Genomic DNA, 19,987 nt, shown 5'->3' on the forward strand with positions numbered 1-19,987 from the left:
TTATAGGGGTGGAAAAAAAACCTATAAAAATTGTATTGAATTTAAAGTTTTATGTTACATCAGCTCCAGTGGGCATGTATTAGGTACATGATATCTTCTTCAACGTCTTTATTTATCAGTGTTTTTAAGGGATGCAATGAACTAAATTAGCAATTGCAGTGTAGGACAAGCCAACAAGCTGTCCAGAAGCAAAATAACGAAATGACCTTATCTACCTGGTTGGACCCCCACAAGACTAGAAAAAGTCCTCAGATTTCAGGTACTTCTGCAAGAGTCATCTTGTCCAAACAAAGCCAAGATGGAGTTAACTTCTACATAAACCAAGTATGTTTTCGTTGCTCTCCTCCCAAGGATGGAACTATACACATAATCCTGAACTGTGTCCTGATTGCAACTTCGTTATTCCATGATGAGCAGCCCCCACCACTACAACATTTGAAAAATATTATCATTGATTGATAAATAATAATTGTATACATTTATGGGATACAATGTGATATTTTTCTCTATGTACACAGAGTGGGATGATTTATTATTTTTATTTTTTTGTTTCAATTTTTATCTTGGATTCAAGTAGTACATATACAGGTTACACGGGTATATTGCATGATGCTGAGGTTTGGGATACAAATGATCCTGTCATCTAGATAATGAGCATAGTACCCAACAGTTAGTTTTTCATCCCTTGCACCCATACCTTACCCCTGTGTTATCCCCCATGTCTATTGTTGCCATAAGCACCCAATTTTTAGCTCTCGCTTACAAGTGAGACCATGTGGTACTATGTTTTCTGTTCCTGCATTAAATGGCTTAGGATAGTGGACTCTAGGTGCATCCATGTTGCTACAAAAGGCATGATTTTATTCTTTTTATGACTGCCTAGTATTCCATGGTATATATGTACCACATTTTCTTTATCTAATCCACCATGGGAACCTAGGATGGGCACCTAGGATGATTCCATGTCTTTGCTATTGTGAATAGTCCTGTGATGAACATATGAGTGCATACATCTTTTTAGCAGAATGATTTATTTTCTTTTGGTTATATACCCAGTAATGGGATTGGTGAGTGAAATGGTAGTTCTAAGTTCTTTAAGAAATCTCCCAACTGCTTTTCAGAATGGGTGAATCAATTTACATTCCCACCAACAATGTCTAAGCATTCCCTTTCTGAGCCTTTCCATTTCTCCGCAGCCTTGCCAGCATCTGCTGTACTTTGGTTTTTTAATAACAGCCATTCTGACTGGTACAAGATGGCATCTCATTGTGATTTTGATTTGCGCTTCTCTTGTGATTAGTGATGTTGAGTATTTTTTCATATCTTTGTTAGCCACGTGTATGTCTTCTTTTGAGAAGTGTCTTTTCATGTCTTTTCCTTACTCCTTAATGGGGTTATTTCGTTTTTGCTTGTTGAATTAAGTTCCTTATAGATTCTAGATATTAGACCTTTGTCAAATGCATAGTTTGCAAACCTTTTCTCCCATTTTGTAAGTTGTCTGTTTACTCTGTTGATAGTTTCTTATGCTGTGCAGAAGTTCTTTAGTTTAATTAGGTCCCACTTAATTTTTCTTTTGTTGCAATCGCTTTTGAGGACTTGGTCATAATTTCTTTCCCAAGGCCAATGTCCAGAATGGTGTTTGCTAGGTTTTATTCAAGGACTCTTATAGTTTGAGGTCTTACATTTAAATCTTTAATCCATCTTGAGTAAATTTTTCTGTATGGTGAAAAGGAGTCCAGTTTCATTCTTCTGCATGTAGCTCGCCACCTACCCCAGTACCATTTATTGAATGGGGAGTCCTTCCTTCATTGTTTTTGTCAACTTTGTAAAGATTAGATGGCTGTAGGTCTGTGGCTTCATTTCTGGGTTCCCTATTCTGTTCCATTGGTCTATGTGTCTGTTTATGTACCAGTACCAAGCTGTTTTGGTTATGGTGGCCTTATTGTATACTTTTTAGAGTTGGGTAATGTGATGACTCCAGTTTTGTTCTTTTTGCTTTCGCCTTGGGTATTCAAGGCTCTTTTTTGGTTCCATATGAATTTTAGTGTAATTTTTCCAATTCCATGAAAAATGACTTTGGAAGTTTAATAGGAATAGTATTGAATCTGTAGATTGCTTTGGGCAGTATGGCCGTTTTCACTATTGATTCTTCTAATCCATGAGCATGAAATGTTTTTCCATTTGTTTGTATCATCTGTGATTTCATTCAGCAGTGTTCTGTAGTTCTCCTTGTGGAGATCTTTCATCTCCTTGGTTAGATGTATTCCTAGGTATTTTATTTTTTGTGTGGCTATTGTAAATGGAATTGCATTCTTGATGTGGCTTTTGGCTTGAATGTTATTGATGTATAGAAATGCTACTAATTTTTGTACATTGATTTTGTACCCTGAAACTTTACTGAAGTTATTTATCAGTTCCAGGACCCTTTTAGCAGAATCTTTAGGGTTTTCTAGTTATAGAGTCGTATAGTCAACAAAGAGATATTTTGACTTCTTTTCTTATTTGGATGTCTTTTCTTTCTTTCTCTTCTCTGATTGCTTTAAGACTTTCAGTACTATCTTGAATAGGAGTGGTGAGAGTAAGTACCACTATCTTCTTTCAGTTCTCAAGGGGAATGCTTCCAGCTTTTGCCCATTCAGTATGATGTTGGCTGTGGGTTTGTCATAGAAGGTTATTATATTGAGGTACATCCCTTTGATGCCCAGTTTGTTGAGGGTGTTTATCATGAAGAGATGTTGGATTTTATCAAAGGCTTTGTCTACATCTATTGAGATGATCATATGGTTTTTGTTTTTAATTGTGTTCATGTGGTGAATCACATTTATTGATTTGCATATGTTGAAACAACCTTGCATTCCAGGAATGAAGCCTATTTGATTGTGGTGAATTAACTTCTGATATATGCTGGATTCAATTTGCTAGTATTTTGTTGATGATTTTTTGCATCTTTCCTCCTCAGTAATAATGGCCTGTAGTTTTCTTTTTGCATTGTGTCTTTGCCAGGTTTTGTTATCAGGGTGATGCTGGCTTCATAGAATTAGTTAGGGAGGAGTCCCTCCTTAATTTTTTGAAAACAGTTTTAGTAGAATTGGTACCAGCTCTTCTTTGTACATCTGGTAAAATGCAACTGTAAATCCATCTAGTCCAGGGCTTTTTTTGATTGGTAAGTATTTGGTCCCCAATTAAATTTTGGAACTCAATATTGGATTGTTTAGGGTTTCAATTTCTTCCTGATTCAATCTTGGGGGGTTGTTTCCAGGAGTTTACCCATTTCCTCTAGATTTTCTAGTTTGTGTGCATAGAGGTGTTCAGGATAGTCTCTGAGGATCTATTGTATTTCTGTCACAACAGTTATAATGTCATCTTTGTCATTTCTGTTTGTGGTTACTAGGATCTTCTCTCCCTCTTTCTTTGCTAATAAATACAGAGCAGTTTATACTTTCTACCAAGTCAAACTGAATCTATTCTAGCTCCTCCTGACCCAAAGGAGGGATAGAACATGTAGCTGATGGTCCAGGTGACTCAGGTTTTTTGACTTTGCTTTTTCCATGCAGGATAATGACTGAACACATCCTCTGCCCTACATAATTTTGCCTTAGGGATTTTTCTTGAATCCATTTCTATACTTAACACCTGCTGCTGACTTCCTTCTCCCTTGGCACCTTTACTCTAAAGGTCAGAAAGGCTTACTATTATCTTTTCAAGCCTCACTTGCAGCTGGGGTGCTCATGAAAATAGTTCCTGTCAATAAGACATAAGTGTAAATTTACTAGGGGCTATGGGAAGGGTTTTGCTTGTAATACAAAGGGGCCTAAAGGCAGTGTCTGCCTTGAATGTGGTCACTACGTTGTGACTGTGAGGGGATAAGCATGGTAGAATGACCGAGGAAATTGTACACAGGCCAGTATGACAAGCCAAGTCACTGACATGAGCTATTTCAAACTACTGTTATGCTTACTTTTAATCTCCTATACACAGTCAGACAAAGCTAGCACACCCTGCTTTTCCCAGAGCAGAGCTGGAGAGCAGGGTACATGCACAAGACCCTGACAAGGGCACACAGGATCTACTAGTCAGTGCCACCAGAATGACTTCTCACTGCCTATGCCTGTGACTAAATGCCATCGAATGACATGTGAACAAACCTGGATACATTCTTAGTTGTGGATGGTGCAAAAGATTGCATTAAGGGTTATTTTTTTGAAGTGTTTAAGTCCACCAAAATTATATCTCAAATTTGAAATATCATTGAGTCCTAACAGAAGATAAAAAAATTGATCAACCCTGCTGCCTTTGCTCACATTAGTAATCACATTTAGTACAAATATATTTGCCTAGATGGATGTCTAATTGTGACTATGAAATATCATTAATGAGGTGGGCGGATCACAAGGTCAGAAGATCAAGACCATCCTGGCTAACATGGTGAAACCCCGCCTCTACTAAAAATACAAAAAAAAAAAAAAATTAGCCTGCCATGGTGGCAGGCCCCTGCAGTCCCAGCTACTCAGGAGGCTCAGACAGGAGAATGGCATGAACCCGGGAGGAGGAGCTTGCAGTGAGCCAAGATTGCGTCACTGCACTCCAGTCTGGGTGACAAGACTCCATTTAAAAAAAAAAGAAAGAGAAGAAATATCATTAATGTAATATGTGCAGTCATGAGTCACCAAATCTACATTAAGAAAATGTCAGCCGGGTGTGGTGGCTCACACCTGTAATCCCAGCGCCTTGGGAGGCTGAGGTGGGTGGATCATGAGGTCAGGAGTTTGAGACCAGCCAATATGTTAAAAACCCATCTCTACTAAAAATACAAAAATTAGACAGGTGTGGTGGTGCACGCCTGCAGTCCCAGCTACTTGGGAGGCTGAGGCAGAAGAATCGCTTGAACCAGGGAGGCAGAGGTTGCAGTAAGCCGAGATCAAGCCATTGCACTTCAGCCTGGGCAACACAGCAAGACTCCATCTCAAAAAAAAAAAAAAGAGTCTGACTTAGGAGAACTATCTTTGGAGATATGATCTAAACTATGGTAATTCTAAATCCATGCAATGGTAAGTCAAATTAAATTGATACCTTGTTGAGATTATAAATTGCATCATATTTTGCTTATCCATCATTTCCCATTGAATGGTAGATTATTTTACACTAATAAAAAATTAAAGTCCAAAAATGTGATGCAATCTGGCCTAGACCCTCGGGCAGCTAGTGGCACAATGATTCATAAAACTCCACCTGTGACTTTAATATCACCACCCTTTTGTTATTTGACACTGTCTCTCAATTGTCTTGAGTCTCGCTTCAGCTTCACTTTGCAACTTATTTTTTTCCCCAAAGACCACTGCAGTATTTTCAAAGATTGGAGCCTGCACAAGGGAGATGGGGATGAACTGACAATTCCTCTTATAGTGCTTCTTAGGATCAAGGTCGACCTGATTACCTAAACAGTTACAATTGGCTCTCAACTAGCACAGAAGCAAACCAATACAGAGTGGCTTCTATATGACCAAAAAAAAACATGGTCCCACCACACATAACTGTATTATAATGAGAAAGAGGGCTATATAGTATGGCAAAAAATTAATCAGGAAACAAAGGCAAGGCTTTGAATGCCACAGAAATGAGGGCTAGCAGGAGCTTACAGGGGAGAATGATTTATTTACAAGGTGTTAGCAACATAAGGAAAGAACAACTGAAATACACATGGAACAGAGTCCTGGCTGCAGTGATAATACTCAAAGTAATAATAATAAATAGTAAAAATCCAGAATGCTTATTGAGTTATTACTGTGCTCTAGACACTCTTCTACATTCTTTACATGCAGTAATTTCATATAAGCAATAATGCTAGAGTTGCTGTTGGTAATATTTTATTCCATTTCATCAACCATATTGTCACTTCCACTTTCCAAATGAGCAACCTGAGTAAAAAGAGATTAAATGGCTTAGGTTGTTTACAAATCAGGTATGTGGTGGAGCTGGAATCCAACCAATTCGACACAGACCCTTTCACTTAACCATTACGTTAGTCTAATTCTCACAATCAGTTGAACGTCCTTGAACTCATGTTTCCCTCTGAGCTTCACTAAAAAGCAGCTCTGCTGGAAAAACTGTGGAGCCCAGGTTCTTCAAAAGGTTCTGGGGTTGGACTAAACCTGCAAATCCTTGTGTGTGACCTCTCTTGAGAGTACAGGCAACTGTGGTTTACTTATAAAGACAGGGCAGATTTAGGGATAACTTAAACTAAAACACAAATCGTAATCAATGCCCACCTTAGCCCTTGAGGATTCACAATAATCTCTATACAGTTGACCCTTGAACATGGGTTTGAATTGTACAGGTCCACTTGCGCATGAATTTTCTTCCACCTCTACCACCCCTCAAACAGCAAGACCAACCTTCCCTCTTCCTCCTCTTCCTCAGCCTGCTCAACATGAAAAACATGAGGACGAAGACTTTTATGATGATCCACTTCCACTTAGTAAATACGAAATATATTTTCTTTACCTTATGATTTTCTTAATAACATTTGCCTTTCTCTAACTTAATTTATTGTAGAAATATAGTCTATCATCCAAATAACATGCAAAATATATGTTAGTCGAGTATTTATGTTATCGGTAAGGCTTCCAATCAACAGTAGGCTACTAGTAGTTAAGTTTTGGGGAAGTCAAAAGTTATACACAGATTTTAGACTGTGCATAACTTTTCATGGAGTTGGGGGTTGGCATCCCTGTATTCTCTTGATAGAGATGGGGAAATGCTGAGATATGAATCCAGGTAGCATAGTACACACTTCCTCCTTCTAAACATCTTCAGGAATAATCTCTCAGGCTATCATGCAATTGAAGTTGAAGATATCTCCTTCTTGGACTAGCAATTTTAAATAATTATTTAAAAGTCATAAAAGTGAACATATGTATAATATACCTATATCATGTGTATTAGCCAACTGATTCTTTTTTTAAAAGTATACAAATAAACTGAGGTAAAAAGGAAATTAATAACAACAAAGGCTTCTATTTAAAATGGCATTGGCTCAAGATACATTGATACAGTTTTTCATGGAACTACCACATGTATGAAGTTGTATCAGCTATTATTTATTTATTTAGATATTTTGTGTTTCCATTTGTAAACTGTAAGTCTCAAGAGAACACCAACCTTTCCATTTCTATACTATCCTGAATCTCCAGTTTCTTCAACAGTGAAGATTTAAACAGTACTTTAAATAAATGTGTCAAATGAACCAAAAGCAGATATTAGAAAACAAAAAATTTAACTCAGGTGAATTCATAAAAAATTGACAGTAAATGAAATTTTAGTTAGCTCATTTAAAATAAAAAGAAAAATAGAAATGTGTTAAATTGTGAACAATACAAGCAGCAGAATCACATATAAAGATGTAATTTTTAGAATGAGAAAATGTTATAATATAGTGGCATATTAATTAATTTGAAAATCCTGTTGCAATGGAGGATTTTTAAAAAAATAAAACGTAAGACCTCGAACTATAAGAATCCTTGAAGCAAACACCATTCTGAACACTGGCCTTGTAAAAGAATTTATGACTAAGTACTTGAAAGCAATTGCAACAAAGACAAAAATTGATTAAGTGAGACATAATTAAACTAAAGAGCTTCTGCACAGCAAAAGAAACTATCAACAGAGTAAACAGCCAGCCTACAGAATGAGAGAAAATATTTGCAAACTGTGCATGTGACAAAGGTCTAATATTCAGAATTCATAAGGAACTTAAATTTACAAGAAAACGTCAAATAACTCCACTAAAAAATAGACAAGAGATACGAACAGGCACTTCTCAAAGGAGGACATACATGTTGCCAATGAACATATAAAAAATGCTCAACATCACTAAACATCAGAGAAATGCAAATCAAAACCACAATGAGATACAATCCCACACCAGTCAGAATGGCTATAATTAGTCAGAAAACAACAGATGCTGTCAAGGCTGCAGAGAAAAGGGAACACTTATACATTCGTGTGGGGATTTAAATTAGTTCAGTCCCTTTGGAAAGCATTTTGAAGATTTCTTAAAGAACTTAAAACAGAACCACTCTTTGACCCAGCAATCCCCATTACTGGATATATACCCAAAGGAAAATAAATCATTCTACCAAAAAAGACACACGTGAACTCGCATGTTCATTGCAGCACTATTAATAATTGCAAAGACATGGAGTCAACCTAGGTGCCCATCCCTGGGAGACTGATAAAGAAAATGTGGTACATAGACATCATGGGATACTATGCTGCCATAAAAAAGAATGCACTCACGTCATTTGCAGGGACATGGATGCAGCTGCAGGCCATTAAGCTAAACAAAATAATGCAGGGACAGAAACCAAATATTACATGTTCTCACTTATAAGTGGGAGCTAAACTTTGGGTACTCATGGACATAAAGATGGCAAGAATAGACACAGAAAGTAATAGATGGGGGCAGGAAAAAGAGAGACAAGGGTTGAAAAACTAACTGTTGGCTACTATGCTCACTACCTGGGTGATGGGATCAGTCATACCCCAAACCCTCACATGTACCCTGCTACATATAACCCCTGAGTCTAAAATAAAAGTTGAAATTATAAATAAAATAAAATTTCAACATAAGAAAGAAATATATTTTCAAACCAAGAGTCATATCACACTTCATTATAAAACACATTCCTGTGAAAGTTAGGTTTAAGACAAGGATAGCTTCTAATACCATTATTATTTAACATTAATTGTTATGGCTAATCCAATGCATACAAACAGAAACACAAATTTAATGTTATAAATATAGCATTATTTGGAATAAAAGAGAAAGTTACCAATACTAATGTCCAATTTTTTAAAGAAAATGGAGGAGAATCAACCAAGAAATCTATTGGAATTGTAAAAATGTTTAGTTACCTAGTAACATAAAAATATGTAATAATTAATGGTTTCTCTATAAGCAGCAGTTGCTTAAAAATTATCTTGAAAAAATAATGCTAACATTATAAATAAAAAATATGAAAAGCAATCAAAGATCTTTAAAAATTAAAAAAACTACTATATACGTGAACTAATGATAACCTCAATATATAAAGAATTTTTAAAAGCAAATGGAATTTTTAATTTATTTACTTTGCCCAACTTTCCATTGAAACCAAAGTAGAAAATGGATAAATAATAAATATAAATTATAAACTAAGACACAGACTAGCAAATGAATACACAAACATGTTCAATTTCACTTCTATGCAAATAAAAGTTAACAAATTCAGAAATGAGATGTTATTTTTAATCTATTAAATGGTTGACATTTAAAAAAATGCATATACACTTATGAGTAGCTGATGATAATGGTAGCTGCTTAAATCCATCTCCCTACATATCTTCCAAAAATACAGAACATAACAGAAGAAAAAATAGAACTCTCCAAATCCACATAGTAGACATAACTAGAAATAATACCTAAACTTCAAGTTACCTGTAAACACAAAATTTAACACCAAATCCAAACCCATCTCATGCTCCCAGTGAACAAAGATTTTCATGGAAAGATAGAAGGGAACAGAAGCGGGCAGATCTAAGATTGATCTAAACAAGGACAGAGCCCTTAACACAGGTATGTATGATTTGAGGTAGCTATCTTTGAAAGCCATGGCTTCTTGGGTAAAAGTAAGTGAAAAGGAAGGGAGAGGAACCTTTGGAGATCTTGAAGTTTAAAAAAAATAAAAGGAAAGAAAAAAAGGAAAATTTGGATCCTGCAAAAGAAAAAGACTGAAATATCAGAAAGCATACAATTCCTCCTCATGTAGCCAGGCAATATGAAAATGCAGGAGGAGGAGAATCAAAGAGCTTTCAGGACAAAGAGTAAAATTGGCTTTAGTAAGCTAAAGCTATAAAGAAGTAAAGCAATCACGTAATGAAATTTTACTGCACGTCACAGACAGATGAGGGCACTTGTGACCTAAAAATGTTGTAAACTATCCAAAATAATGGAATGAATAGATTAAAGTAGGCTACATTCAAAGCTACTGTAAAATGAAATAGAAAATGAGAATCAAAACACCTTAGCTGATGGCAGTCTCTGCCCCTGCCCATCAAAAGTAAAAATACACAAGAAGGAAAAATGGTAACACAACACTACAAACTGATAAATATATATATATCCTTAAACAAGCATTTCAGGGGAGTTTAAAACCACACTGAATCAGAAATTCAAAAATATAAAGGAAAGGAACATCATAACACACCAGGAAGAAATTAAAAGATAATTGATTGAACTCAGAAAAGAAATAAAAGAAAAAACTAATTTTGGAAATGAAGACTAAAATAAATGTAGCCAAGGTAAAAATATAGATTAAAATTAAATGTAATAAGGGCCTTGAATAAAGGCAGTAAAGCAATCAACAAAATAAAGTTCAAGAAAATCTATTCATACTTAGTTGAAATGAAACACAGGCAAAGAAGAAATATCATTTCTTTTACAAGTATGTAAAATCTGAATCTCTAAAACAGAAAATAAAACAATAGAATATAATTAATATTTAAAACAAGTTCAGGAAAAATTTCTGTAAATAAAGAAATGCGGAAAGCATCACCAGATTCCTAGAAACATTTATACAGCATAATCAATCCCAAGACATAGCCCAGTACAACTATTAAAGTTTAAAGATAAAAACAAAAAATCTTCAAGTTTTTAAAATAAAAAGATTAATACTTTACAAGGGAAAGAGTCTTAATTCAGCATCAGACTTCTCAAAATATTCATATAATGTAGTGCATTTTCAAAACACTCAAAAAATACATACCAAAAAATTTATATCCATTCAAATTGTCCTTCAACTATCAATGCTATTAAAATATGTTTGAAAGTGCAAGATCCAAGGAATGCTATACTCACAATCCCTTCGTGAAGTTGATGAGAAAATAGTCACTCAAACAAAAAAAGATACAGAAACTTGGGCAAAAAGCTAAGTGGAAAGCATTTAATAAATTTAATTAGAGATCTAAGAAAATAAACAAAGCTGGGAATGAGGATGCAAGTATAACATATGAATGTTATATGTTCTGACAAAATTAAAATGATACAATCAGAAAAGCTACAGGGAACATCTGCTTCTTGCAATAATAAACTCGCTAGGACCAGTTTAAACCTTGATCATGAACTATTAGAAAATTGGACAAAATAAATAATAGTTTTTAAAAATTGATCAATCAAGGCAGAACTGTGACTTTGGGGGAAAGAAACTAAAATTAAGAGAACCTGTTAGACTCTGGTTCGTGGAAAAGGATCCCAAAAAGATCACAGTGGTCTCACTAGATTGAGAAGGATCAGAATAAAGTTCAGGAGACTGGACAACTAGAGTTTACAGTGAAGAGCTCTGAAAGTAAAAAAGCTAGGCAAAGAAAAAGCTCCAGAGACCACCAAAAGGGTTCCGTGGTGGCTGCTGCGAGATGCCAAGCCACACATGGGGAATGCTGAAACCTCATGGATCCAAGCAAAGAAGAACTAATAGAGAGCTACAAGCCCAGCTATTCCCAAAGCTCGCAAAGGTTTGGGGGACATTAGGGAGACATTCAAGCAACCGAAGTAGAATATCTTCACTGACTATCCAGAGCATTTATTAGATACCTATGAATTGTCAGATAACAGTAGGATAAATGTAAAAGAAATGATGGAGTCAGAAAATCACTGAAGCAGCTTCGTTGTCTGGGGAAATACATGAGGTTCATCATCACATGCCACACAGATTAATGATGCGGACTCACACACATGGAGTGGGTTAAGGAGCAGAAAGTTTAATAGGCAAGAAAGAACAGCTCCCCTGTACAGAGCTGTGTGTGTGTGTGTGTGTGTGTGTGTGTGTGAGAGAGAGAGAGAGAGAGAGAGAGAGAGAGAGAGAGAGAGAGAGAAGAGAGCGCAAACAAAAACTTTATTTTAAGGAATTGACTCATGCACTATTGGGGATGCCATATCAGATCCGCAGGGCAGGCAAGAAATTCTGGCAGGCACTGTTGTAAGCTCGAGTCTGAAGACACTATGGAGGCAGAATTCCTTTCTTTTCTGGGGAACTCAGTTTTTTTAATGTTGACAGCTGATTGATTCTATAGCTATTTCCAAATAAAAAGATGTAATAACTTTATGGATGCTCAAGTTCTTTCAAGATGGCCAAATAGGAACAGCTCCGGTCTGCAGCTCCCAGCGAGATAGAGGCAGTAGGTGAGTGATTTCTGCATTTCCAACTAGGTACCCTGTTGATCTCTTTGGGATTGGTTGGACGGTGGGTACAGCCCACAGAGGGCGAGCGGAAGCAGAGTGGAGCATTGCCTCACCCGGGAAGTGCAAGGGGTCAGGGAATTCTCTCCCCTACCAAAGGGAAGCCGTGAGGGACATAGCCTGAGAAACCCTGCACTCTGGCTCAGATACTGCACTTTTCCCGCAGTCTTCGCAACCCGCAGACCAGGAGATCCCCTCCGGTGCCTACCCCACCAGGGCCCTGGGCCTCAGGCACAAAACTGGGAGGCCATTCAGGCAGACACTGGAACTAGCTGCAGGAGCATTTTTTCCATACCCCTGTGGTGCCTGGAATGCCAGCGAGACAGAACCATTCACTCCCCTGGAAAGGGGGCTGAAGCCAGGGAACCAAGTGGTCCTGCTCGGCGGGTCCCACTCCCATAGAGCCCAGCAGACTAAGATCCACTGGCTTGAAATTCTCGCTGCCAGCACAGCAGCAGTCTGAGATGGCCCTGGGACGCTCAAGCTTGGTGGGGGGAGGGGTATCTGCCATTGCTGAGGCTTGAGTAGGAGGTTTTACCCTCACAGTGTAAACACAGCGGATGGAAAGTTCGAACTGGGCGGAGCCCACCGCAGCTCAGCAAGCCTACTATGGCCCGACTGTCTGTCTAGTTTTCTCCTTTCTGGGCAGGGCATCTCTAAAAAAAGGCAGCAGCCCCAGTCAGGAACTTATAGATAAAACCCCCATCTCCCTGGGACAGAGCACCTGGGGGAAGGGGCGGCTGTAGGCGCAGCTTCAACAGACTTAAACGTCCCTGCCTGACGGCTCAGAAGGGAGCAGCAGATCTCCCAGCACAGCATTTGAGCTCAGCTAAGGGTCAGACTGCCTCCTCAAGTGGGTCCCTGACCCCCATGTATCCTAATAGGGAGACCCCTCCCAGCAGGGGCCGATAGACACCTCATACAGGAGAGCTCTGGATGGCATCTGGCAGGTGCCCCTCTGGGACGAAGCTTCCTGAGGAAAGAGGCAGCAGTCTTTGCTGTTCTGCAGCCTCCGCTGGTAATACCCAGGCAAACAGGGTCTGGGGTGGACCTCCAGCAAACTCCAGCAGACCTGCAGCAGAGGGACCTGACTGTCAGAAGGAAAACTAACAAACAGAAAGGAATAGCACGTCCACTCAGAGACCCCATCCGAAGGCCACCAACATCAAAGACCAAAGGTAGATAAATCCACGGAGATGGGGAGAAACCAGCGCAAAAAGGCTGAAAATTCTTTTCAACAGTTTAAAAATGTAGACATCATTCTTAGTTTGGGGGACACAAAAATACAGGTAGTGGGCTAGGTTTTGCACAGAGTTGTTATTTACTGACCATTAAATTCAATAATAGTATTGTAACTATATGATGATAATTGTATTATGGTTACGGTAAAAGAATGTCTTTGATGCAAAGAAGACAGAGTAAAATACTAAGGAGTAAAGAGACATAGTATCTACGCCTTACTCTCAAATAGCTGTATATAAATAAATCTATATAATATACACACATACATGTATATATAAAGAGAAAGAAATGATAAAACAAATGTGGTAAGATGTTAATATCTGAAGATTCTGGGTGAAGGCTTAAAGGAAATTATTTTGTGATTCTTGCAATTTCCTGTAAGTCTAAAATTATTTCAAAACAAAAGATTTTTTTTTCCAGTACTTGCTTAAAATAATCTGGAGAAAGGGGATAACTAAGTACAGATAATAATAAAAAAAAGAGCTCCTAATTAAATATAAGTGGCACATGAGGTTTAAATAATTATTTTTCTTTTATTACCTGAAATTTTCCAGAATTAAATGTTTACACACACACACACACACACACACACACACCCAGACATGTAAAAATATCGGGAAGCCCTTAAAGTATCATTAACGAAGCATGATATAATTTAGGGGAGGGGATACAACTTAACAAGAGAAGTTAAAAATTTATATATCAATTTCCATAATAATTTAATTTTCTAAAATTTATTCTGTGAAAACCTAAAAAGTTGCACACACATTTAAAAAATACTTTCCAAATAGTAACTCCAGGTGTTCATGGTACATAACAAAAAATGATTAATTTTATGACTCCAAATTAGTGAGAGAATAATAAAATTTTAACAGTTGTTGGCTATAGGAGGTAGCAATCATGAACATTTTTTACTTTTTTGTACTTCTCCACAATTTTTGAAATTTTCTAAAATATTTATTATTTGCCACAAATTCATATGTGTAATAATATTTTGAGATTTCTCAATTTTCTGGGAGGACTGATTAGTTTTAAAACTGTTAATTTTCTGAGCATTCATCAACATGAATAGAACTTGTTTAAACTGGAGCAATATTGTAGCAACTTTTTGTAGAGCAGTGGAAAGCATTTGAACCAACTTTTATAGATAAATAATTCAATCTGATATTAACACAGACATGAGATGCTAGCTCTCTTCCCCGTGTGAAAAAAACAATAATAATAATAAAGTGCTTAAGAGACAACAGAAGCAAGACCTTGTCATACTGACATGTTCCTAAAAGCTGAGTGCCATAAGTCAAAGTTGGGAAAAAACTAAACTAGGGTCAGAACGACATGTGGGACTCATCCCAGTGGGAATGGGCAGAAGTTAAAAAGCCTTACCCAGAGAGTGTGGTGCACACTTCTCCAAATCGAACCAAAACCAGCATCCAGTGTGATTCAAGTTAAGTAAAAGGAGGGACCCACAGCTGGAGGTTTATTGTACAGCCCATGCTTCCTGGTAGGATAGTAACAGTGCAGCAGGACTTCAGTGACTAGATCACTTAAGCCTAAACCAAGGAAGTGGATTGGCTGGGCATAAACCCCCATGTAGGAGGTCAGGGTCATGTCGTGGCTCTAAAACCAATAGAAAAAGGAAATTTACATAGGAAATTAAGGCTAAAACCAGCTGCAAAAATGACTGGCGATGTGCAGCAAAGATGTTCTGTGCTTGGCCATGTCAGAAGAATCCACAGAAAAAGAAACAAAAAGGATTGCAATAGGTTTACTGAAGAGTTTAAACTCACTGGAATGTAAAATGAAATAGTTTTCTTATCCCAGTCACTAATTTCAGACTTTTTGGAGAATGAATTCTCTCAAAAATGTCTGGTTTATCTTGTTGATGTCCCAAACACTTCCGATTATTTTCAGCCTAAAATACTTATCCTCCAGCCCTCTTCTAGACCTGTTGACCTGTTCCTCTGTTATCTACAGCCTAGAGAGGGAAAGCTCAGCAAGCCGCATTCACCAAGCCAGATGTCAGCTTCTCTTTCTTTGTAGGCACCCAAATCCTCAAGAGACTTTTTTGCAGTACCTTCTTACTTGACTTAGATTAGAACAGTGTTTCCAGTGTTCCACAGGATTCATAGTTGATGTTTTCTTTGTACAAATATGTAGGAGAATGAGTAAGCAGGTATGGTGATTGACAATGGTAGGAAGATTTATGAAAGATATATGGACCCAAATAATTGGTGGCTTACAAATAAGATGTGCTAGCTAGTATCCTTTGTCTTCACTTTGGAGTCCTTACTTCAGTTCCTCAGTTGGGACTCATAGGAAAAGTCAATCTGAACATTCTCTACAAAGGAAACTAAAATGAAGTTGGCACATTACATCAGGTATTTTGTGCAACTTACTGAATCTTTACAATAACAGTGGGAGGAGCATGGTTTATTTACTCCCTTTTTGGAAATAAGGAAACTACAGTTTTAAAAACATGAATAAACCTAGCTGATACTTCTAAAGTAGTTTTGAATTTCTGCTCCTGTCATCTATTTTCAAAGCTTTTGTTTGATGTTTTCTATTGTGTTGCCACAAATACACCAGATACACTTAGTTTGGATATTGCCAGAGAAAATAACTGAAGGAATTTATTGTCTTCATGAGATCTGGCTGGGTCAGAACCCATTCGAATCTGCTTACTATTAGAATTTCAGTAACAGCGGATTACTGTTCTCAGTGATTCTAGATGATCAAAGGTAGTGAGGGCAAAGAATAAAAATCTCTCCTTATAATTTTGCTTTTATCAGATAAGATCCTCAATAGTTGCACAATAATGCCATTTCTATGCCTCTTCTTTTAATTTTAAATGATGAAAATTGTACATATTTATGGTACACAAGATGATCTTTTAATACAAGTATTGTATTAGTCCATTTTCATACTTATATGAAGAAATACCTGAGACTGGGTAATTTATAAAGAAAAAGAGGTTTAATGAACTCACAGTTCCACATGGCTGGGGAAGCCCCACAATAATGGCAGACATCAAAGGAGGAGCAAGATGAGATTTGTGTGGGGACACAGCCAAACCCTATCATTCTGCCCCAGCCCCTTCCAAATCTCATGTCCTCACATTTCAAAACCAATCATGCCTTCCCAACAGTCCCCCAAAGTCTTAACTCATTTCAGCATTAACTTAAAAGTCCATGGTCCAAAGTCTCATCTGAGACAAGGCATCTTGTCACCTGAGACATCTGCCTATGAGCCTGTAAAACCAAAAGCAAGTTAGTTACTTCATAGATATAAAGGGGGTACAGGCACTGGGTGAATATGCCCATTCCAAATGGAAGAAATTGACTAAAACAAAGGGCTACAGGCTCCATGAAGTCTGAATCCAATAGGGTAGTCATTAATCCTTGAAGTTCCAAAATGATCTCCTTTGACTCCATGTCTCACAACCAGGTCACACTGATGCAAGAGATGGGCTCTCATGGCCGTGGGCAGCTCCGCCCCTGTGGCTTTGCAGGGTACAGCCTCTCTCCCAGCTGCTTGTACAGGCTGGCTTTTCTAGGTGCATGGTGCAAAATGTTGGTGGATCTACCATTCTGAGGTCTGGAGGACAGTGGCCCTCTTCTCACAGCTCAACTAGGCAGTGCCCCAGGGGACTTTGTGTGGGGGCTCCATCCCCACATTTCCCTTCCACACTATCCTAGCAAAGGTTCTCCATGAGGGCCCTGCCCCTGCAGCAAACTTCTGCCTAGACATCCAGATGTTTCCATAAATCTTCTGAAATCTAGGCTGAAGCTCCCAAACCTTCAATCTTGACTTCTGTGCACCTGCAGGCTCAATAATATGTGGAAACTGCCAAGGCTTGGGTCTTGCACCCTCTGAAGCCATGGCCCAAACTTTACCTTGGCCTCTTTTAGCCATGGCTGGAGCAGGTGGGACACAGGGCACCAAGTCTCTAGGCTGCACACAGCAGGGGGACCCTGAGCCTGGCTCAGGAAACCATTTTTTCCTCCTAGGTCTCCAGTCCTGTGATGGGAAGGGCTGCCAGGAAGGTCTCTGAAATGCCCTGGAGACATTTTCCCCATTGTCTTGGCAATTAACATTTGGCTCCTCATTACTTATGCAAATTTCTGTAGCAGGCTTGAATTTCTCCTCAAAAAATAAGTTTTTCTTTTCTGTCGCACTGTCAGGCTGCAAATTTTCCAAACTTTTATGCTCTGCTTCCTCTTGAATGCTTTCCTACTTAGAAATTTCTTTTGCTAGATATCCTAAATCATCTCTCTGAAGTTCAAAGTACCACAGATCTCTAGAGCAGAAGCAAAATGCCACCAGTCTCTTTGCTAAAGCATAACAAGAGTCACCTTTGCTCAAGTTCCCAACAAGTTCTTCATCTCCATCTGAGACCACCTCAGCCTGGACTTTATTGTCTATATCACTATCAGCATTTTGGTCAAAGCCATTCAACAAGTCTCTAGGAAGTTCCAAACTTTCCCACACTGTCCTATCTTTTTCTGAGCTCTCTAAACTGTTCCAACCTCTGCTTGTTACCTAGTTCCAAAGTCAGCTCCACATATTCAGGTATCCTTATAGCAGCACCCCACTACCTATTACCAATTTACTGTGTTAGTCCATTTTCATACTGCTATGAAGAAATGCCCAAGACTGGGTAATTTATAAAGAAAAACAGGTTAATGGACTCACAGTTCCACATGGCTTGGGGGCCTCACAATCACGGTGGGTGGTGAAGGCAAAGAAAAGGCACATTTTACACGGTGGCAGGCAAGAGAGCAGGTACAGGGGAACTGTGCTTTTAACGAAAGCATCGGTTCTCATGAAATTTATGCACCACCACGAGAACAGTATGTGAAAAACCCACTTCTATGATTCAATTACCTCCCACCATGTCAATCCTACAACATATGGGGACTATGGGAGCTACAATTCAAGATTTGGGTGGGGATACAGCCAAATCATATCACATATACATTGTGAAATGGCTAATGCAAGCTAATTATACATAAAAGACTCATATATCCCTTTGGTCTTACTGGTTAATAGCTTTCCTACTCAGCAAATATTTTATAGCAGCTTTTACATCTTTATTTCTCAAGCTATAGATTATGGGGTTTAACATGGGGGTCATAACCCCATAAAACATGGAAACAAGCCCCTCTGTAGCTTGCAAGTTGTCTTTCCCAAGGAGGCCCTGGGACTTTGGTTTTGCATACATAAAGAAAATGGTACCATAAAATATGATCACCACAGTCAGGTGAGCTGAGCACGTAGAAAATGCCTTGCGTCTTCCTGTGGCTGAATTCATTTGCAAGATGGTGTAGAGGATGAACATATAGGAGAAAAAAACCACGAGCAAAGGAAGAACTAGGAAAGCAGTATTTGACACTGCTAGGGTAACAATATTGAGAGATATATCAGCACAAGCTAATTTTAGGACAGCTAAGATCTCACATAAGAAATGATTAATAATATTGTTCCCACAAAAAGGCAATCGCATGGCAAGTGATGTTTGCACAATTGAATTGATTCCACCGGAAAGCCATGATACAGAAGCCATCAGTACATACACCATCTTGCTCATGATGATGGGGTATCTCAGAGGGTTACAGATGGCCACGTAATGATCAAATGCCATCATGCCAAGAAGTAAACATTCTGTTGACCCCATCGCAAACCCAAAGAACATCTGCACTGCACATCCAGAGAAAGAAATGTTTCTTTTCTTTGAGATTAAGCTCACCAATGTTGAGGGAATGGAGGAGGTTGTATAGCAGATATCCAGGAAAGAGAGGTTGCCCAGAAAGAAGTACATGGGCATGTGAAGACGAGAATCCAAGATGCTTGCTATGATCAGAACACCATTGCCAATTAGAATCACTACATACATAACTAGAATCAGAGCAAAGAAAATGATCTCAAGTTTGGGGTAACCAGAGAGTCCCAGAAGAATGAATTCTCTCACAAATGTCTGGTTTACCTTGTCCATGTCCCAGCTTTCAGGATGCCAAAGGAAGACCCAGTGTATAACATTTTCACAGCCAAGCAACAAACGTAAAAAGTAGCTTGAATAAAAATTACTCTAGAGTGAAACAGAGACTGTTTTAAAGCTCTGCCATTGAGTTATCTTCAACAGTATTTGTACCTAGAATACAGCCACACTAGGATGCTGAGAGTTTCTATGCCCTGTATCTAATACGTGAAGATCTACCTAGGATCAGAAGTAAATTCAGACACAACTTTTCTTATTATTGAGGACAACCCAAGTTGAGTTTTCTAAAAGCCTTAGACTATTGCAGAAGACAAACCTAACTTCTTCATTTAGTCAAGTCCAGCAAGAGGGCTGCAAAGAAGGAAAAAGACAACTCAACAAGAACTGGAATTTTGACCCAGTGTTTAACAGAAATGTTTAGAATTTTAAAGCAGGTTAGATGTTCATGTACATTTGTTTGTCTGCCTAAAACTCTGAGT

The 19,987-nt window shown here is 38.2% G+C and overlaps 1 protein-coding gene across 1 annotated transcript; it reads right to left on the minus strand.

Moving 5' to 3' along the window:
* Positions 1–18,548: 18,548 nt before the first annotated feature.
* LOC105481100 (olfactory receptor 13C4) lies at positions 18,549–19,528 on the minus strand. The gene has a single exon (XM_011740397.2). The coding sequence runs from the start codon at positions 19,503–19,505 to the stop codon at positions 18,549–18,551; it is 957 nt and encodes a 318-aa protein (XP_011738699.2). The 5' UTR covers positions 19,506–19,528.
* Between the last annotated feature and the right edge of the window lie 459 nt (positions 19,529–19,987).

This window comes from Macaca nemestrina, chromosome 14 (assembly GCF_043159975.1).
Source record: "Macaca nemestrina isolate mMacNem1 chromosome 14, mMacNem.hap1, whole genome shotgun sequence".
NCBI classification, from domain to species: Eukaryota; Metazoa; Chordata; class Mammalia; order Primates; family Cercopithecidae; genus Macaca; species Macaca nemestrina.

Excerpts from the sequence above, each read along its gene's own strand:
- LOC105481100 (XM_011740397.2), bottom strand. The coding sequence starts at position 19,505 with ATGGACAAGGTAAACCAGACATTTGTGAGAGAATTCATTCTTCTGGGA.